Source organism: Thermobia domestica, chromosome 2 (assembly GCF_964235325.1).
Source record: "Thermobia domestica chromosome 2, izTheDome1.hap1.1, whole genome shotgun sequence".
Lineage (NCBI taxonomy): Eukaryota > Metazoa > Arthropoda > Insecta > Zygentoma > Lepismatidae > Thermobia > Thermobia domestica.
Window position 1 is genome coordinate 85942502 of NC_137455.1, and position 15116 is coordinate 85957617.

At 35.9% G+C, this 15116-nt stretch overlaps 2 protein-coding genes across 8 annotated transcripts in view; one reads left to right on the top strand and one right to left on the bottom strand.

Annotated features, from left to right (window-relative positions):
* The window catches only part of gcm (glial cells missing), a 46889-nt gene extending 44438 nt beyond the window's left edge, over positions 1–2451 (top strand). For 2 of the 3 annotated variants that reach the window (XM_081743582.1, XM_081743590.1), the window contains exon 7: positions 1168–2450. In XM_081743582.1, coding sequence (XP_081599708.1) covers positions 1168–2270 — 1103 coding nt within the window. In that variant the 3' untranslated portion in view covers positions 2271–2450. Of the gene's footprint in view, positions 1–1167 lie in introns of all 3 variants that reach the window. The other variant, XM_081743576.1, reaches the window with a different exon arrangement.
* A 7479-nt stretch (positions 2452–9930) lies between these two features.
* The window catches only part of Atg17 (autophagy-related 17), a 93982-nt gene continuing 88796 nt past the window's right edge, over positions 9931–15116 (bottom strand). For all 5 annotated transcript variants that reach the window (XM_081743628.1, XM_081743621.1, XM_081743602.1 and 2 more), the window contains exon 21: positions 9931–13800. In XM_081743628.1, coding sequence (XP_081599754.1) covers positions 13678–13800 — 123 coding nt within the window. In that variant the 3' untranslated portion in view covers positions 9931–13677. The remainder of the gene's footprint in view (positions 13801–15116) is intronic.

Sequence of the window (15116 nt, forward strand, 5' to 3'; positions counted from 1 at the left end):
CCGTGAATGGGCCGCTGGTGTGCCGCGAGGAATCGAAACAAAATTATTCATTTTATAGTAATCAAATTGCAAAACATAGGGGAAAATGTATATTTGTATTTCACATTACTATGAACCTCTACTATGAATCTACAATTTTAAGTTCCATACCGGATTAGTGTTCTGTACATTTCTAATGTTGAAAAAAGTATTTGTTATCATTGTTATGACCATTATTGCTTCTTTATTGTTGCAGACTATTTCGTAACTTGAAAATTTAAAGTATCATTCAATCCTTTCGACAAATTACCCACATTTGTGTTTTAAAAGTAAAAGAGATTTGTTTTTTCGTTCGTTATTTAGTGATCCTCCTCCTTAGTAAAAGGTTGGGTACAGTTTTTAAAAAGAAAGCGTATTTTTAAAAATTGAGTCCAATATTTCATTGCAATTGTTTTCTATTTTTAAATTAAAATGAAAAATAAGCATTACCACGGGGAAAAAACAGTGATAGAGCTTTCTTCTCTGTGAGAAGGAGATCAATAATCACAGAAAAAAATGCCGCTGTGTTTTATATTTACAAATAATAATATCTCTAAGTGTGCCGCGAGAATCCAAGTAACACCCGTAGTGTGCTGCAAGTTGAAAAAGGTTGGGAAACGCTGATCTAACTAAAGTTCTTGTCAAATCATTTTATGCAATCTTAGAGGGGAAACAAATTGGAGAACGTTACTTGCGTGTTTATTATTATTATTATTATTATTATTATTATTATTATTATTATTATTATTATTAGATTGCCCTATGTTCAATAAATTGTAGTCACATTTAATATTTAAAAAATGTACAAGTAATGATATAATGAATAGAGTGTGGTCTTTGCATAATGCTAATGAATGATTTGAAGGAAATATGCTTTTAATGTTGAAAGAACTACGAATATTAAATTGAGATCAATTTCAACGAAAGGTCTCTTTCAGCCTATATTTGAAAATGAATCTGGAGCAAAACTTGTTAAAGGTATACGCGATAAACGTTCATATATCAGAACGAAATTGTATGTTAGTAGATATTTCTTTGATTTTGAAGAAAAATCATTAAATATGCATTGTATTAGAATGTCTGTATCTTGCTTTATCTGTTATGATCTTTTCAGTAATGTGCTACTATAAGGCATTCTTTTCTTTTTAGGTAACTTGGGATATACTTGCTCTTGTCCGCCCTTTGAATGCTTATGCGATCGACGTAACAGTTTGACGATACCTCCAGCAACGATGGACTCCTATTGGCTTGAAAGGACAAATACAGACCCTGGCCCTGCTACAAGTTTAGATGTCCCAGATCATCATCAGCTTACAGCCGAGAACTTCTTTTCAACGTTACCCAAGGAGACCGCAGCGTACGATGGGAACAGCAATCTAGTGCAATATGATACACCCCGAGATCCAGGATTTCTTTTGGATTCTTTCGGAGGAGATCTCATGCAACCGGATCAGATTTTTCAGTTGGATCAGCCACTTCGGCCACCCGATAGTCGTCATGATGCAATTATGAGTACTTATGATGCGAAAACATCCCCACCAACACTATTGGATCTCGGAAGTGGTACTATTCATCGCTCGGAACAGTTTGCTGAGTCAGTGAAACAAGAAATTGATTATAGTGAATGTCAATCCTGGATGTTTACTGATCCAGGAAATATGCAAGGTGATCCATTAACACCAGTGCCCCCGCTTATCCACCAGGAGCATTGTCCCACCAATGATCTTCCACACCATTTGGTAACTTCACAAAGCACTCCTGTAACTAGCAATAATCCACTAGGATTACAACACTGTTCTCCCATGAGACTTCAGTGTGTAGATCCAACAACAAACAATATGCATTGTGTATCGGACAACACAACAATGAGTAACACTGGAATGCACTGTGCCGAAAACGAAATAGACATGTCACGGTTACAGCAGTGTGCATCAGATGAAGATCTTAATATTTCACGATTACATTGTGGCATTTCTCATGATTCTTTGGTGAACTCCAGAATGCACGGTATTCCCGAAGACAATATGAACAGTTCTCTTTCATGTGTGTCAGATATGCGGCTACAGTGTGAAACTTCTTCCATACATAATTCAGGACTTCATAACATGACTGATAATCATGGCCTCCATGATATGAATGCCAGTTCCTCAATTGTTCACTATGGGAGTCAGCCACCATCCATTTCAGGTTCACCTCATTCCTCATTCCACCATTGTCACACGGATTCCATGTTTCCTTACCACATGCACTAGAAACAACGTATTTGCCTTTCCTGTGATGTACAAATTGTACAGAATTCCTTTTGTTAGTCATATTGAACTGTTTCTCTCTCCTCTCTCTCTGTTAACTTCCTTTCTCTCTAATTTCAAATGACAAATGCTAGCAAAAAAAGTGAGAAATAAATAAATAATGTTGAAGTATAATAGAGTTGTTTTTAGTTAGTAATAATATTTGCACTGAAGGACAGTCACGGTCGCAATTAATATATATTACTATTTGTGAAAATTGCAAGACCAAGAAAGACACGTGTGAGTAGAATGAAATGTATACATGTCTGTACAGAAATAATTATAATTTAAGAACTATGCAGCACATCTAACCTTGATAAAACTGTATGTCGTGAAGCATCAATGTGCTGTGGTCAGAGACTTTATACATCATGGTATCGAATCAAACAAGCAATGGAATGTGCTCTTGAGAGAGGAATCGCCTGCCACACTGGTTGTGCGAGAGCCGACAAAACATCGACGCTGTCTGCTGGACAATGACGGATGAGGTGTTGACAAATCATATCCCATGGCGACTGTGCAGTCTAGGGTAGCAGCAATACCAGTCGTTCCTAAAAGAAGGATTACTTATTCCGTTATGCATGTGTTCGTTCATTGTTCTGCTAAAGTATGACATCGGGCTGAAGGAAGTGTCATCTAGGTCTCTAGAACCTACCTGATGTGCCATCGCTAGTGAGATAACCTTCAATCAATAGCAGCCGAAGTCGCGTGTTGTACAGTCCGCAGCAAAAAACCTGCAACATAAGCATGTATGTTTATTGTGAAACTACGCCTAACAGCCCAGGGAATCAACATAACGTCTAAGTGACACGAATCACGCCAGAAGAAACATCAGCGTCCTCCTCTGCACACTTATTTTGGAACAAAAGACTTCGTCGTTTCACAAACTTACACGCTCATGTTGTAGTTTTTTTTTTTCTGCGAACTATACCAATGTCGCTCCCCACACAACTACACCTGGCACTCGGGGCTATGAAGCCCAATAATGCACTCTGACAGATTAAACACACCACAGGGTGTAATGCATATGCCACTATCAGTGTAGAACAATTGAAGGGGAACTTGTCAGAAAACACGACCTTCTTCAATTCAGCTTACCAGCGATAATGTTTACACACTCATTGTTTGAGGTACTTGTGGTTCCAGTCAGTGGAAGATGACGGAAACACATCCATGCCTCCAGTCCAGCGTTCAGCACACACCGTCCAACCTTCAAAGCAGAGAAGTCCACCCTTCCCGTAGCTTGCGAATACGATCTCGTTCGAACTGTCATCTGTTTATATTGCATTAATTGAAATCGGTTAGTGATAGTGACGTTTGGTCACATATCTGTTCACTTGTTCGCGCCCTCTCGCAATATTGCTCCAACAACGAATCAAGAGTCTGCTGGGTCGACACATGCATCATCCCGTTGAACTTGCAATCATATCCTGACGTACAAAATCTGTAACTTTTGACATATCCGTATCATTATGTACTTTTTCATGCTGTAATTTTAACAAACAGTGACGTACAAAATTCCACGATAGCTTTGCAGATGGATTCTTTACATCAATAGGCAAAAATGCATCTCGTATCTTTGCCACCAGGTACTTTTTCATGTAACTACATAATAGTTCGGTCAATACAAGAATTATATCTTTACTTCAGAAAATAACAGCCACGATCCGTAGTCATAGAACTGAACACTTAATATCCTTTCAAAATTAATACCCAAGACATGGCTATGAAATAAATGTATTATTTTTTTTTTTTAAGTGTAGCCTTATACGAGGGCTGGAAAGAAAAAAGTGGCAACAGACAAATCATTCACGAACCCTTTATTGGACAAACATGAAATTTCTACAAGCCTTCAATGTAATCCCCTGCAACACGTTGCACCCGTTGCCAGATATGGGGAAGTCGCAGGCTACCAGCAGCGGTGCCCTCTTTGTTGATGTCTGCCCTATAGCTCGAAGTATGGCATCTCTGCTGCGGAAACGCATCCCTCGCAGTGGTTCTTTCATCAAAGGGAACAGATGAAGTCACATGGACTCCTTTCCGGTGAATAGGGTGGGCGCTCTAGAACCTCCCACCCCCATCGTGCAAACAGGTCCCTCACAACACCTGCGTTGTGACAACGGGCGTTGTCATACAAAACAATGGGTGGATCCCTGATGAATTTGGGTCGTTTCCTGCGGAGTGCAGGACGAAGATGTTCTTTCAGAAATCTCGGTAGTACACTGCATTGACAGTCTGGTTCGGAGGAACTGCATGCGGTAAAATTATTGTATGCCCTGTACATTGTATGCCAGTATCAGCATTACCTTCACATTCCCAGGTTCCTGACGCAGCTTCTTGGGTCGGGGAGATGATGGGTGGCGCCATTCATTTGATTGGTGCTTCAATTCTGGCTCATACGAGCGCACCCATGTTTCGTCAAGTGCGATAACCCTGTCCAGGAACGCGCGACCTTCCCGTCTGTACCGTGTCAAATGATCACCTGCGAGGGTGTATCTCAGCCATTTCTGAACGTCTGTAAGGTGGTGCTGTACCCACCGGGATGCAATTTTTCAGTACCCAAGGACATTGTGTAACACATTCAACACTGTGGTATGGGATGTTCCTACCTCGTTCGCCAGTTCCCTCGTAGTCTATCTCCTGAACACATGCAGCAATTCAATGACTCAGTTTGTTGACTGCATGGCGTCCTCCACCTGGTTCCTGTTGCACACTGCCACGTCCTGCACGAAACGCTGCTACCCAACGTGCCACAGTCCGATATGGTAATGTGTCATTCCCGCATGCTTCACGTAGTCCGGAGTGACATTCCGTGGCGTTTTTACCACGGGCCACTTCGATCTTGATCCATGAACGTTGTTCTAACTTGGAAAACATCACCTTTAGAGCGGTGTGCTTTGCCAACCTGCATTCAACACACTTCACTACGATCACTACCGCACCTACACTAGCGCCACCACCCGCGTTGTATAGCTCCACCCACCCGCTGCAAGTGTTGCCAACTACAGCTCACTCAAAATTCCCTGTGCGGGGATAGGACAGTGTTGCCACTTTTTCCTTCCAGCCCTCGTAAATCGATGGAAAGGTAGTATTTGTCCCACATGCAACACTGCTAGAACCTACAATTTGGGATTAGGGGCACCAATTTCAACTTTTATTTTAATTAAGCATTTTATTTTATGTAGTGAACGTATGTATCCTCAGCTTAAGTTACTTTTGTTGTAAATCGCCTTCACATCAGCGCTTTCAATTTTTGGAGCGGAGAAATGCTATACAAAAACATGACTTCCACATCGTTTGTGAATTTTATTTCCTCATGTCTATTGGTGGGGTGTAAGTTTATTATTATTATTGGTGGTGGTGGTAGTAGCAACAGTAGTAAGCTCACAGAGTAACATTTATTTTAAAAAAATATATGAACGACATTGAATAACTGCACCATTTAAACTGTTTATTTTAGTCCACTGATTTAAATGGGAGCGTATTTTTGCCCTTTCATTTAAGTGAACAGAAATGTTTGTGGTTTGACTATATTGATTTCTTCTTCGAATTTAGTTAAATGTCCTTTCTTTTTTCAAAATGCATATATGATATACACATTTAATGTAACTTAAACTTAGGATTATCACACGACAGACCTTAAACAAGTGGGTATTTTTAGATTTCACACACACACAAAAGATTTACAGTACTCGACAAATCTGTTAACTCTACAATGGACGAGTTAGAAAAAGTTATATGAAAGGACGGGTTGGGTCTAGGATACCCAAGTCATATTTTGCCTAGTAACGGTACATGTGAAGCGTAATTTCTTTCAATTTACAGTAACATTAAACTTGCTTTCCTTTATATATATATAAAAACTTGGCAGTTTACATTAATGAAAAATGCAAACGATGACATTAAAGTTGTGAGATCTTATTTTCTTGTAAGTTTTTTCGTTTTTCTGGAACATTTTGTGTTATGCGTTTTTATTTTTTCCTTAAGATGATTTCTTCCATTAAGCCTCTTTAAAATTATTTTTCACGATAGTGTGATTTTGTGTGTGTGTGTGTAAATTACAGGAACAAATTTCTCGCACAACACAAACCAATGAAGAGAAAATGCAACATTGCGTTTTTGCCTCCTATCCAACCGACACCGCAACTTTAATAATAATTTGCTTTTGGCATCTTAGTCTTTGTCTCAACACTCTGTTGATCATATCGCAGTTCTGATTGATCGTGATATATTGATGTCCGGAACATAAGCTATTGTGAACTAATAAAAGTAGAACTCCACGTGCGTATGAATTTCAATATAGTCCTGCAAGAGCTTTTTGAAGGTATAAAAAAGGAAGTAGGACTGTTAAAGAGATGAAAAATCTCCATTAAATACAAATGCAAGGCAATGAAGATTTCGGTAATATACTTTTTTTTTTGCATTGGAATTTAGCGTACTTTTCAGTACCGAGGCTACATGAAACAATAATTTACAGTTTAATGTGGAACCCAAACCACTTGAGATTTCACAGCATTGTAATATCCTTTTTTGAGTTTTATGTGTTGCAATTAGTTTTGATCAAAGTCCCCCTGTTTCCAATTATTTCACGTTATTTCGTGAAATCATATGTGTTTTTGTTACATGTACAGTGGCTCAAAAAAGTATTAGTCGGAAAAGAGGTATGAGACAAAAGTAGAACAACCATGTTACGTGTGATCGTAATACTTATGAAAGACATTCATGCACATGTGTATGTGACGTACGCATACAGACAACCGGAATATACCCCGTTGTTTTCCAACAGCAGCAATATTCAAGGTCGGGCGGCATTCAACGCTAAATAACTATTGGGCGAGCAAACATCTTGATTATGAACACGCGCTCTCTCAGGTGGTTTCACCCTCGAAAACCTGTCTGGTTTTGTACACAAGAGACTTTAGTTGTAGGAAAGTGGACAGCAATATCGTCGTGCTTTTCATGAAGCAACAATAGGGAGAAAAGCGAACGAAACAACGGAGGTAGAAAGGAAGATTGTAGTGGAACAGTTTCAGTATGGAAAATTGCTTGCGGAAATCAGCAAAACTATTCGAAGACAAAGAACAACGGTTCAAAATATTGTTTACCGGTTCAAGAAAACAAAAAGAGTACATAATGCACTGAGAAGCGGCTGCACGTCAAAGCTTTTCACTGACAGCAAAACGAAACATTGTGCGTCAAGTGGCCAAAAATTCGAGATTAAGTGCGCCTAACTTAACACTTGAAGTGGAACTTGAAGTGGGAGTGACTGTATAAGCTGAAACCATCAGATATGTGCTTCGTAATAGGAGATATAGGGGAAGAATAGCCCGTCGAAAGCCCTACATAAGCAAGGCGAACAAGGAAAAAAGAGATTGACGTACGCGAAAGAGCACAAAAATGACAGTTATAAGTTCTGGAAAAGTCATTTTTACTGGAAAATAGTCATTTTTACCGATGAGAGTAAATTTAATATCTTCAAGTCAGACGGACGTGTGATTGTGTGGAGGAAGAAGAATGCAGAACTAGATAAGAAAAATCTGACAGCCGCTGTGAAACATGGATCGAGTTCTGTTATGTGATGGAATTGTATGAGAGCAAGTTGTGTGAATTATTTGTGCTTTATTGAAGAGACAACGGACCAGAAGACTTATATAAACATTCTGAAGGAACATTTTCCTCCAAGTGTGGAAAAAATGGGTCTCCCTCCCCAATGACCCTAAGCATACAGTCCTAAATACTTGGATCTGGTTGCTATATAACACACCTCGTTGGATGGAAACACCACTACAATCACCTGATATCAACGCAATCGAGAATTTATGGCATTACTTTTAACAAAACATTTGCAAACATGACATCTCTAACAAAAAGGACCTGAAAAGTGTATTACTAGCAGAATGGGGTAAAATTTCTCGTGAGACCACAGACAGCTTGGTGCGTTCGATGCCGAAGAGGTTGTGCAATGATCGAAAGTAATGGTCGACCTACCAAGTACTAAAAATGGTTATATATATATATATATATATATATATATATATATATATATATATATATATATATATATAAAGGCGATCATTCTTCGCTGCTCAATAATTCGCATGGAATAATACATAAGCTGGGAGTACAGTGAATGATGTTACATACCTTGAGAGAGCAATGCTTCTTTGAGCCACTGTAAATTATGAATATAACATATCTTCTGTGGCGAATCTTGAATTAAAAACTCGGGGGGGGGGGGGGGGGCAGCCAGAACCCAGACTATAATAGCTATATCGTGAGTTTACCCAGGTCATTTTAATTTGAAATCCGTTGCGCACTTCGTTAATAGAAACTAGGAATATCTAATGTTACAAAAAAGTTTCTAATAAAGAATAAAAGGTAACGCTTACTATAAACTTACAAAAATACATAAATAATACTTCAATTATTTTTGTTACAAAAAAATTGGGACCTATGTCCCCGTCCCTCGGCTCCGGGCTAGATCAACGACTGCATATCTTCCTTTTTTTTCATTTAGAAATTGTAAAATTTTCCCTTTTTTCCTGTGAAAAACTTGGCAACTCTGATGAACATAAACGCAAGCGGATGGGCTGGGTTTCACAGACTCAAACAAATTAGATGCTTCGTTGTGCATAGAATAACAGCAACTGAAGCTGCACGTCTACATTAATACCATGTGCAGACAATATCTGTAAGGTACAGAAACTCCTTTTGACGTAGATTAAAAACTATAAAAATATCAGCTTTCCCCATGTCGGCATGTCTGACAGATCCGGTCTGTCCATTGTGGGGTCAATGCTATAGCAGGCTGTAATTTGGAGCTGCAGAGGGAGTCAGTTGTGCACCTGAGTTTGATATATATATATATATATATATATATAAATCAATCGTAAATAATATGGTATGAAAAACATGATACTCAACCTATATCGGAAAATTTATGCCCCCTGCCCCCGCACGCAAAACCTAAGAAAATATCTATAAAACTAAAATTTATAAGATTGGTTGTAGAAATATTTCTTTCCTTCGTTCCTTCCTTCAAATTTATTGTGAAAACAACTTTCACAATCTACAGTTTACAAGGAATCCACGAAGATTTTAATTCAGTCACAAATCTCGAAGCCATTACTCTTTCAGCCTACTAACGTTTCCTTTCGGGATCCTCCTTTTCGGAACATGCAAAATATGAATTTGAAGAAACTTTTAATTTCTTTCCTTGGTAACCAATTTATGGATGTGACCTCTCTTGCTATTTTGATTTCTCATAAGTTTAGGGAACATTTTGTCTTTTGATATTCGCATTATAAGTAGTGACGTAAAGCTTTTCTTGTCGCTAAAAACGCTAAATTACGTGATCAATGAAGTTCGCGTTAGTCACAATTTACAAAGCACCACATTTTGCTGTGGTTGCCAACAACATTTTCAATAAATCTGTAACTTTTCTGTGTTACCATTTAGAAGAGTCTTTCCTATCCCTAAACATGGCTGACATGGTGTCATTCTTACAGTATAACCCATTTTAGATTATGCACAAAATATTTTTTGTATAGCTTTAAAATTAACAATATTACAACTCTGATATCTAGAGAAAATGCACAATATTCAGGTAAAATAATCGAACAAAAAAATTCCTAAAATTTATTGATAAAAAAGAACACTTTCAATTATTTATGTTACAACTTTCAAGCTAAGTGCATGAGAGTCAACTTGTGCCTGTCACAATGCTCTCGGAAATACTGCAAGTTGTAGAAAAATGAAGTCATTGTTACGTAAAGCCAAGTTGCACAACCTTCAATTCTAACTTCACAAACATCACCCACAATTCATACAGTACACAATATATAAACATTGTCATGAACATACTGCTTCTTGTGGACCACATACACACAAAATGCAACTTCTGTTTCACTTACAATCAACTCTCAAACTGACTAAGTTGCTTTAAATGCACATGTAAAAATATATTAGTATAAATATTTCTATATACATTATACATACATACATATATTTATATATTGCACAAAATTATTTACAAATACCAATTTCTCCCGCCAAATCCCAGACGTGATGGCCATTGTACCTTGTGACTCACTTATCAGTGAATTCTACATGCTATAACAAATATATGGTGTTATTTTGTTTCGTATAATTAAACAACAACATTCATTAACATATTATTTAAAAATTAATATATTCATTGAAATTATATAAAATATACATATACATATAATACATAGAGAGAAATAAAACTAAAAATCAACGGTGTTAGAAATCTGATTGCTTTAGCACTATAGGTAACAAATTATTATCTAAATAAAACAAACAAAGAAACAAAACTTGAAAATGTCATCTGAAAAAGGAAGAAAATAAAAGGAACATGACAAATGCTAATAAAAATAAATCACATAGCTTACAGCCTTTAGTGTTACTGCATTCCTTATATACACATAAATAAGCGATCATAACTCTAACCGAAACTATTTTTCTTTAACAAGTCCTGCAGGAAATATGGGACTACTTTTAACGATAATGAAAGTGAATTACACACTCTTCCCCACCCAAATATCTTACTTTCCTTATACGGTCTTTAAAGGAAAAAAGAAAATCCGATATAAACGGAACAATATCTCTGGACTAGAGATTTTTCATATTACGCTGAAATATCAAGATAACACTATAAAATCTAGTTTTTCTTTAAAATACACTTCTCCTGACGGCAATACTTTGACATCCTATAGAAATAAGGAAGTCGTCTTTGCATCCAAAAATACTGTACCAAAGCCAATACAGGTACATACGTTACAATTTTGAAGCACAGAACAGCTATCGTTGTTAGTATTAGTAAATACTAAAAAAAGTATAAAAATGTGTGACGGAAGGAATTTCCAAGGATTTGTGGAAACAACAATATTCCTTTCGCCTATATTTTTACATTTAAAGATCATATATCAGAAAATTCTTCTTAAAGATTACTTTCAAAGAGCATTTAATGTGTTGAATTTCAAAAGAATTTTTACATTTTTTTTTCAAATTAAATAATTCGACTTTTCTTTCTATTATTCTGAAAATATCAGATAATAAACTGACTGACAGAAATTTAATGTCTCTGTTCAGTACAAAGTATATATGAGACGGGACATGCTGTTCAAAGTGGGATCCGAATAACTACTCGGGCCTATATCCGAGGGAAGCACTCCTATCGGGAATCGAAATTAAATAAAATGAAATCTTTCAGTTTTTCGTCCCACGATTATGTCGGCTAGGCTAATGGAGACGGTGATGATGAGAAATGATTGCAATGGTGAAATGAAGAAAGTGGGAGGAAACGAGAGAGCCCGGAGTAAACCCATACACACGGTGTTTGTCCACCACAAGGCTCGCTTGGCGCGAGCTGGATCGAACCAAGGACCCTATGCACCAGAGGTGAAGGCTCTACCACTAAGCCACCGCGGCTCTCCATTGAGAATTGAACTTTGAACTAAGTGAATAGAAAGTTCGCGCATTAGCCATTTGGTCACGAAGGGCTACACGCAAATATTGGAAGAATAGGACACAATTTATTATATACGTCTTTCTTTATCTTCTACTTCTGTCCGAAAAACCATAAAACACTCACACACACACTACCTACAAGACATATTTTGATCAATTTCGATCTATTTTAGATTAAAATTTATTTTTATAGAAAAGAGCAAGAAAAATATCTAGAAATTGGACGATTTTCCCACAAAATAGGAGATTTTTTCCTGACACACATCTTGTCATTTTGTCCGTTAACTAACAATATTTGCAATCTTCAGCCTGATTATTATGAGCAAAATTGATTTTGGTGAAAGAAAGTTGACAATTATTTGAGCCAAAACTCATCTTGCATGTGAATTATACTTTTCGATGACACACACACACACACACACACACACACACACACACAAACACAATAAAAAAGAAAGAAAAAAGCACTTGCACAACACAATAAAAAAGAAAGAAAAAAAAAACACTTGCACAAATATCTCCGATAGAAATCAGATTAATCCTGCACATCAAACAATTTAACGACCCCACTGAGTAATCTGACCATTATTATTCGTGATTCCACGTATCTACACAAAATCTTTACACATGTGACGATAATATACGTTTCACTCTTTGCCATACTTTCCACTAGAAACCATCTTGTAAATAATGATCTTGATTTAATCATACGATGCCTTACACTAATACAAAAACATCGATATAGCAGCACTAAATTTTAGCATGCATTATACAAAATCTCCACATAAAGCTCTCAAATTCCTTTAACACAATCAATATGTGAAAATGTGCCAACCCTTTCGAGTCTACTTCTATTCCAAGTGAGTCAATGCATTGAAGTCAGGACATACTTTAACATACGCTCTTACAGGAATATGTAACTTCAATTCTTCCAGAATCAAATGGAAGGAGATGGACAAAGAAATAATGAAAAATTCGTGCTAGTTAATGATTATACAAACTTGTTGACTAGCATATAATTTAAAAGCAGTTGACTTATTTTAATTTTTTTTCTTTCGAATAATTTTAAAATTGTTACTTAAAACTTTTACTAAATGATTATCAAAATCTTATTTTTGCAACACATTATTCTTTCTTTCTTCGCATACGAAGAAATCCTACGCATTTATCACAATGAACTCTAAATACAATCTACAATTCTTGAATTCCAGGTACAAACAAAAACAATAATTCACGCTCTCTAGGGGGGTGTATATTTTAATTGTGTATACTCTGAAAGAGTGATTACTTATTGTATTTGATGTAAGAAATGGAACAGGAATTTCCATTAATTGTGACAAGACCATTAAGGGTCAAATGTTAAAAGACTACTCGTATCATCTAAGAATTATATCTATTTACGAAGACCATTTTTCACTAGCATTTAGTGAACAGAAACTGCACACTTTTTTGTTAATTTTTAAACTATTCACCTGCGAGTCTTTATAACGATCCACGAATATGTCCTAGTAAAAATAGAATAAAGTGAAATACAGTGAGCAGGGCTCCCATACAACGTCCAAACCACAACTCTTCTCAATATACCTTTTCCAACGTTTGCCCGAGGCCTGCAGGCAGCAACAGAGAAAATCACAGCCTTTACTATTCACATTTACCTATTTCCAGTAGCATTTGAAAGGAACCAGCCTTTCTGTTTCTTTTAGAATAACTGTAATAGTTTTCTCATATAATGTATATAGAAAAAGAAAACTGCAAATATATAAACAGAAGATAGAAATTGCATGAATGTACATGCTACTGCTGTTGCAACCAATGCTTCCTCTTATTTAGTTGATCACCATTTAGGGAAAAACTTCACCTAACCGCGATTCCTCTTTTGCTATTTCTTGCTACTTTCACTTCGTGGCGAACAATGGCTATGTAGCAGGGACTCCTTTTGTAGCGGTTTCACCTTTACTCTGTAGAACTTTGTTCCCATTGGTACCCTGTACCTATTTTCAGGCTGAAAAAGTAGATATGTTTTTTTAGTTAATTAGAACGAATATTTATGTACAATAAGTACTAACGTTCAAATTGCTTCATATGAGATTATTTACCTAGGTAATTAGGTAATGCTTGCTAACCATACAAGATTAGTTAACTGCTAACTATTTCAAATAATTAACACAGAAAAAGTGTGGAACATGGATTACTTTCAAAGATACAGCGTGAACTCATTGTGAAAGTGAAGGTACTGCAGCAGAGTTTATTATAAATACTCGATAAACTGTACACTTTTTCATAATTACTAATATTTTTAAATGTACTTATCAGACAATACGTAATCACTTCTAACTGAGATATTCCAAAGGAATGCCAGAATTAGTTCTGGTGGTGATAATTAAAAATATGAATCTTTCTAAAAAATAAATAAATAAAAATACTTTCTAAAAAGTAAATAAATAAAAATAAAATAAATAAAAAGTATATATATACAAAACATACGTTGCATTTTATTTTATTTATTTATTTTATGACTTGTAAAGAATTAGAGCATTTGTGATTCACAACAAACAAGGAAATTGCGTAGCTAATACATACAGAAAGAATCTACAAGGCCAGAATTACTTTTTTTTTTCTTTCTTTTTCTCGTAAGTAGACGAAAATTGTCATTCACAATGCTGTTCCTTTTCTTGCCTGCCTCCATTTCAAACTCAATGTGCACTGTGAGAGACAACTTATTACTAAAATAGAATATGTACCTTGTAAATTATTCAATGCAGCTTTGGAAAATTCAAGACTGCTAATAAAACTACAACTGACCAAAGCAGTATATATATATATATATATATATATATATATATATATTTTAAGATTATATATATATTTGTGTTACATAGCGGAAACTGTAACACAAATATATAATCTTAAAATATATATACTGCTTTGGTCAGTTGGAGTTTTATTAGCAATATGTGTCTATATTCTACAATACAAATACAAGCATATAACACTCATTATACAATTGGGAAACAAATCATAGTACATTGCACTCCGTAAATTAGTTTTATCCTGTGGAAAGGAGGTGATGATGTTTCGAAGTTAAAGCTTGTACCATTCCATTATATTTTCTAAAACTTACCTAATGTTATGTGAAAATTGTAATAATAATAATTTAGAAGTCTTTACTCAATCATAATTTAAATGATTTTTTAATTAACTTTAATTAAAATCTTTCTGGTAAAGAATTCTGAAATGTTGTCATAAACTTTACCTTCAAGACTTCACCAATGAATTACTGAATGAATTTAAAATACAACAAAACCTTACGGCTGCTTT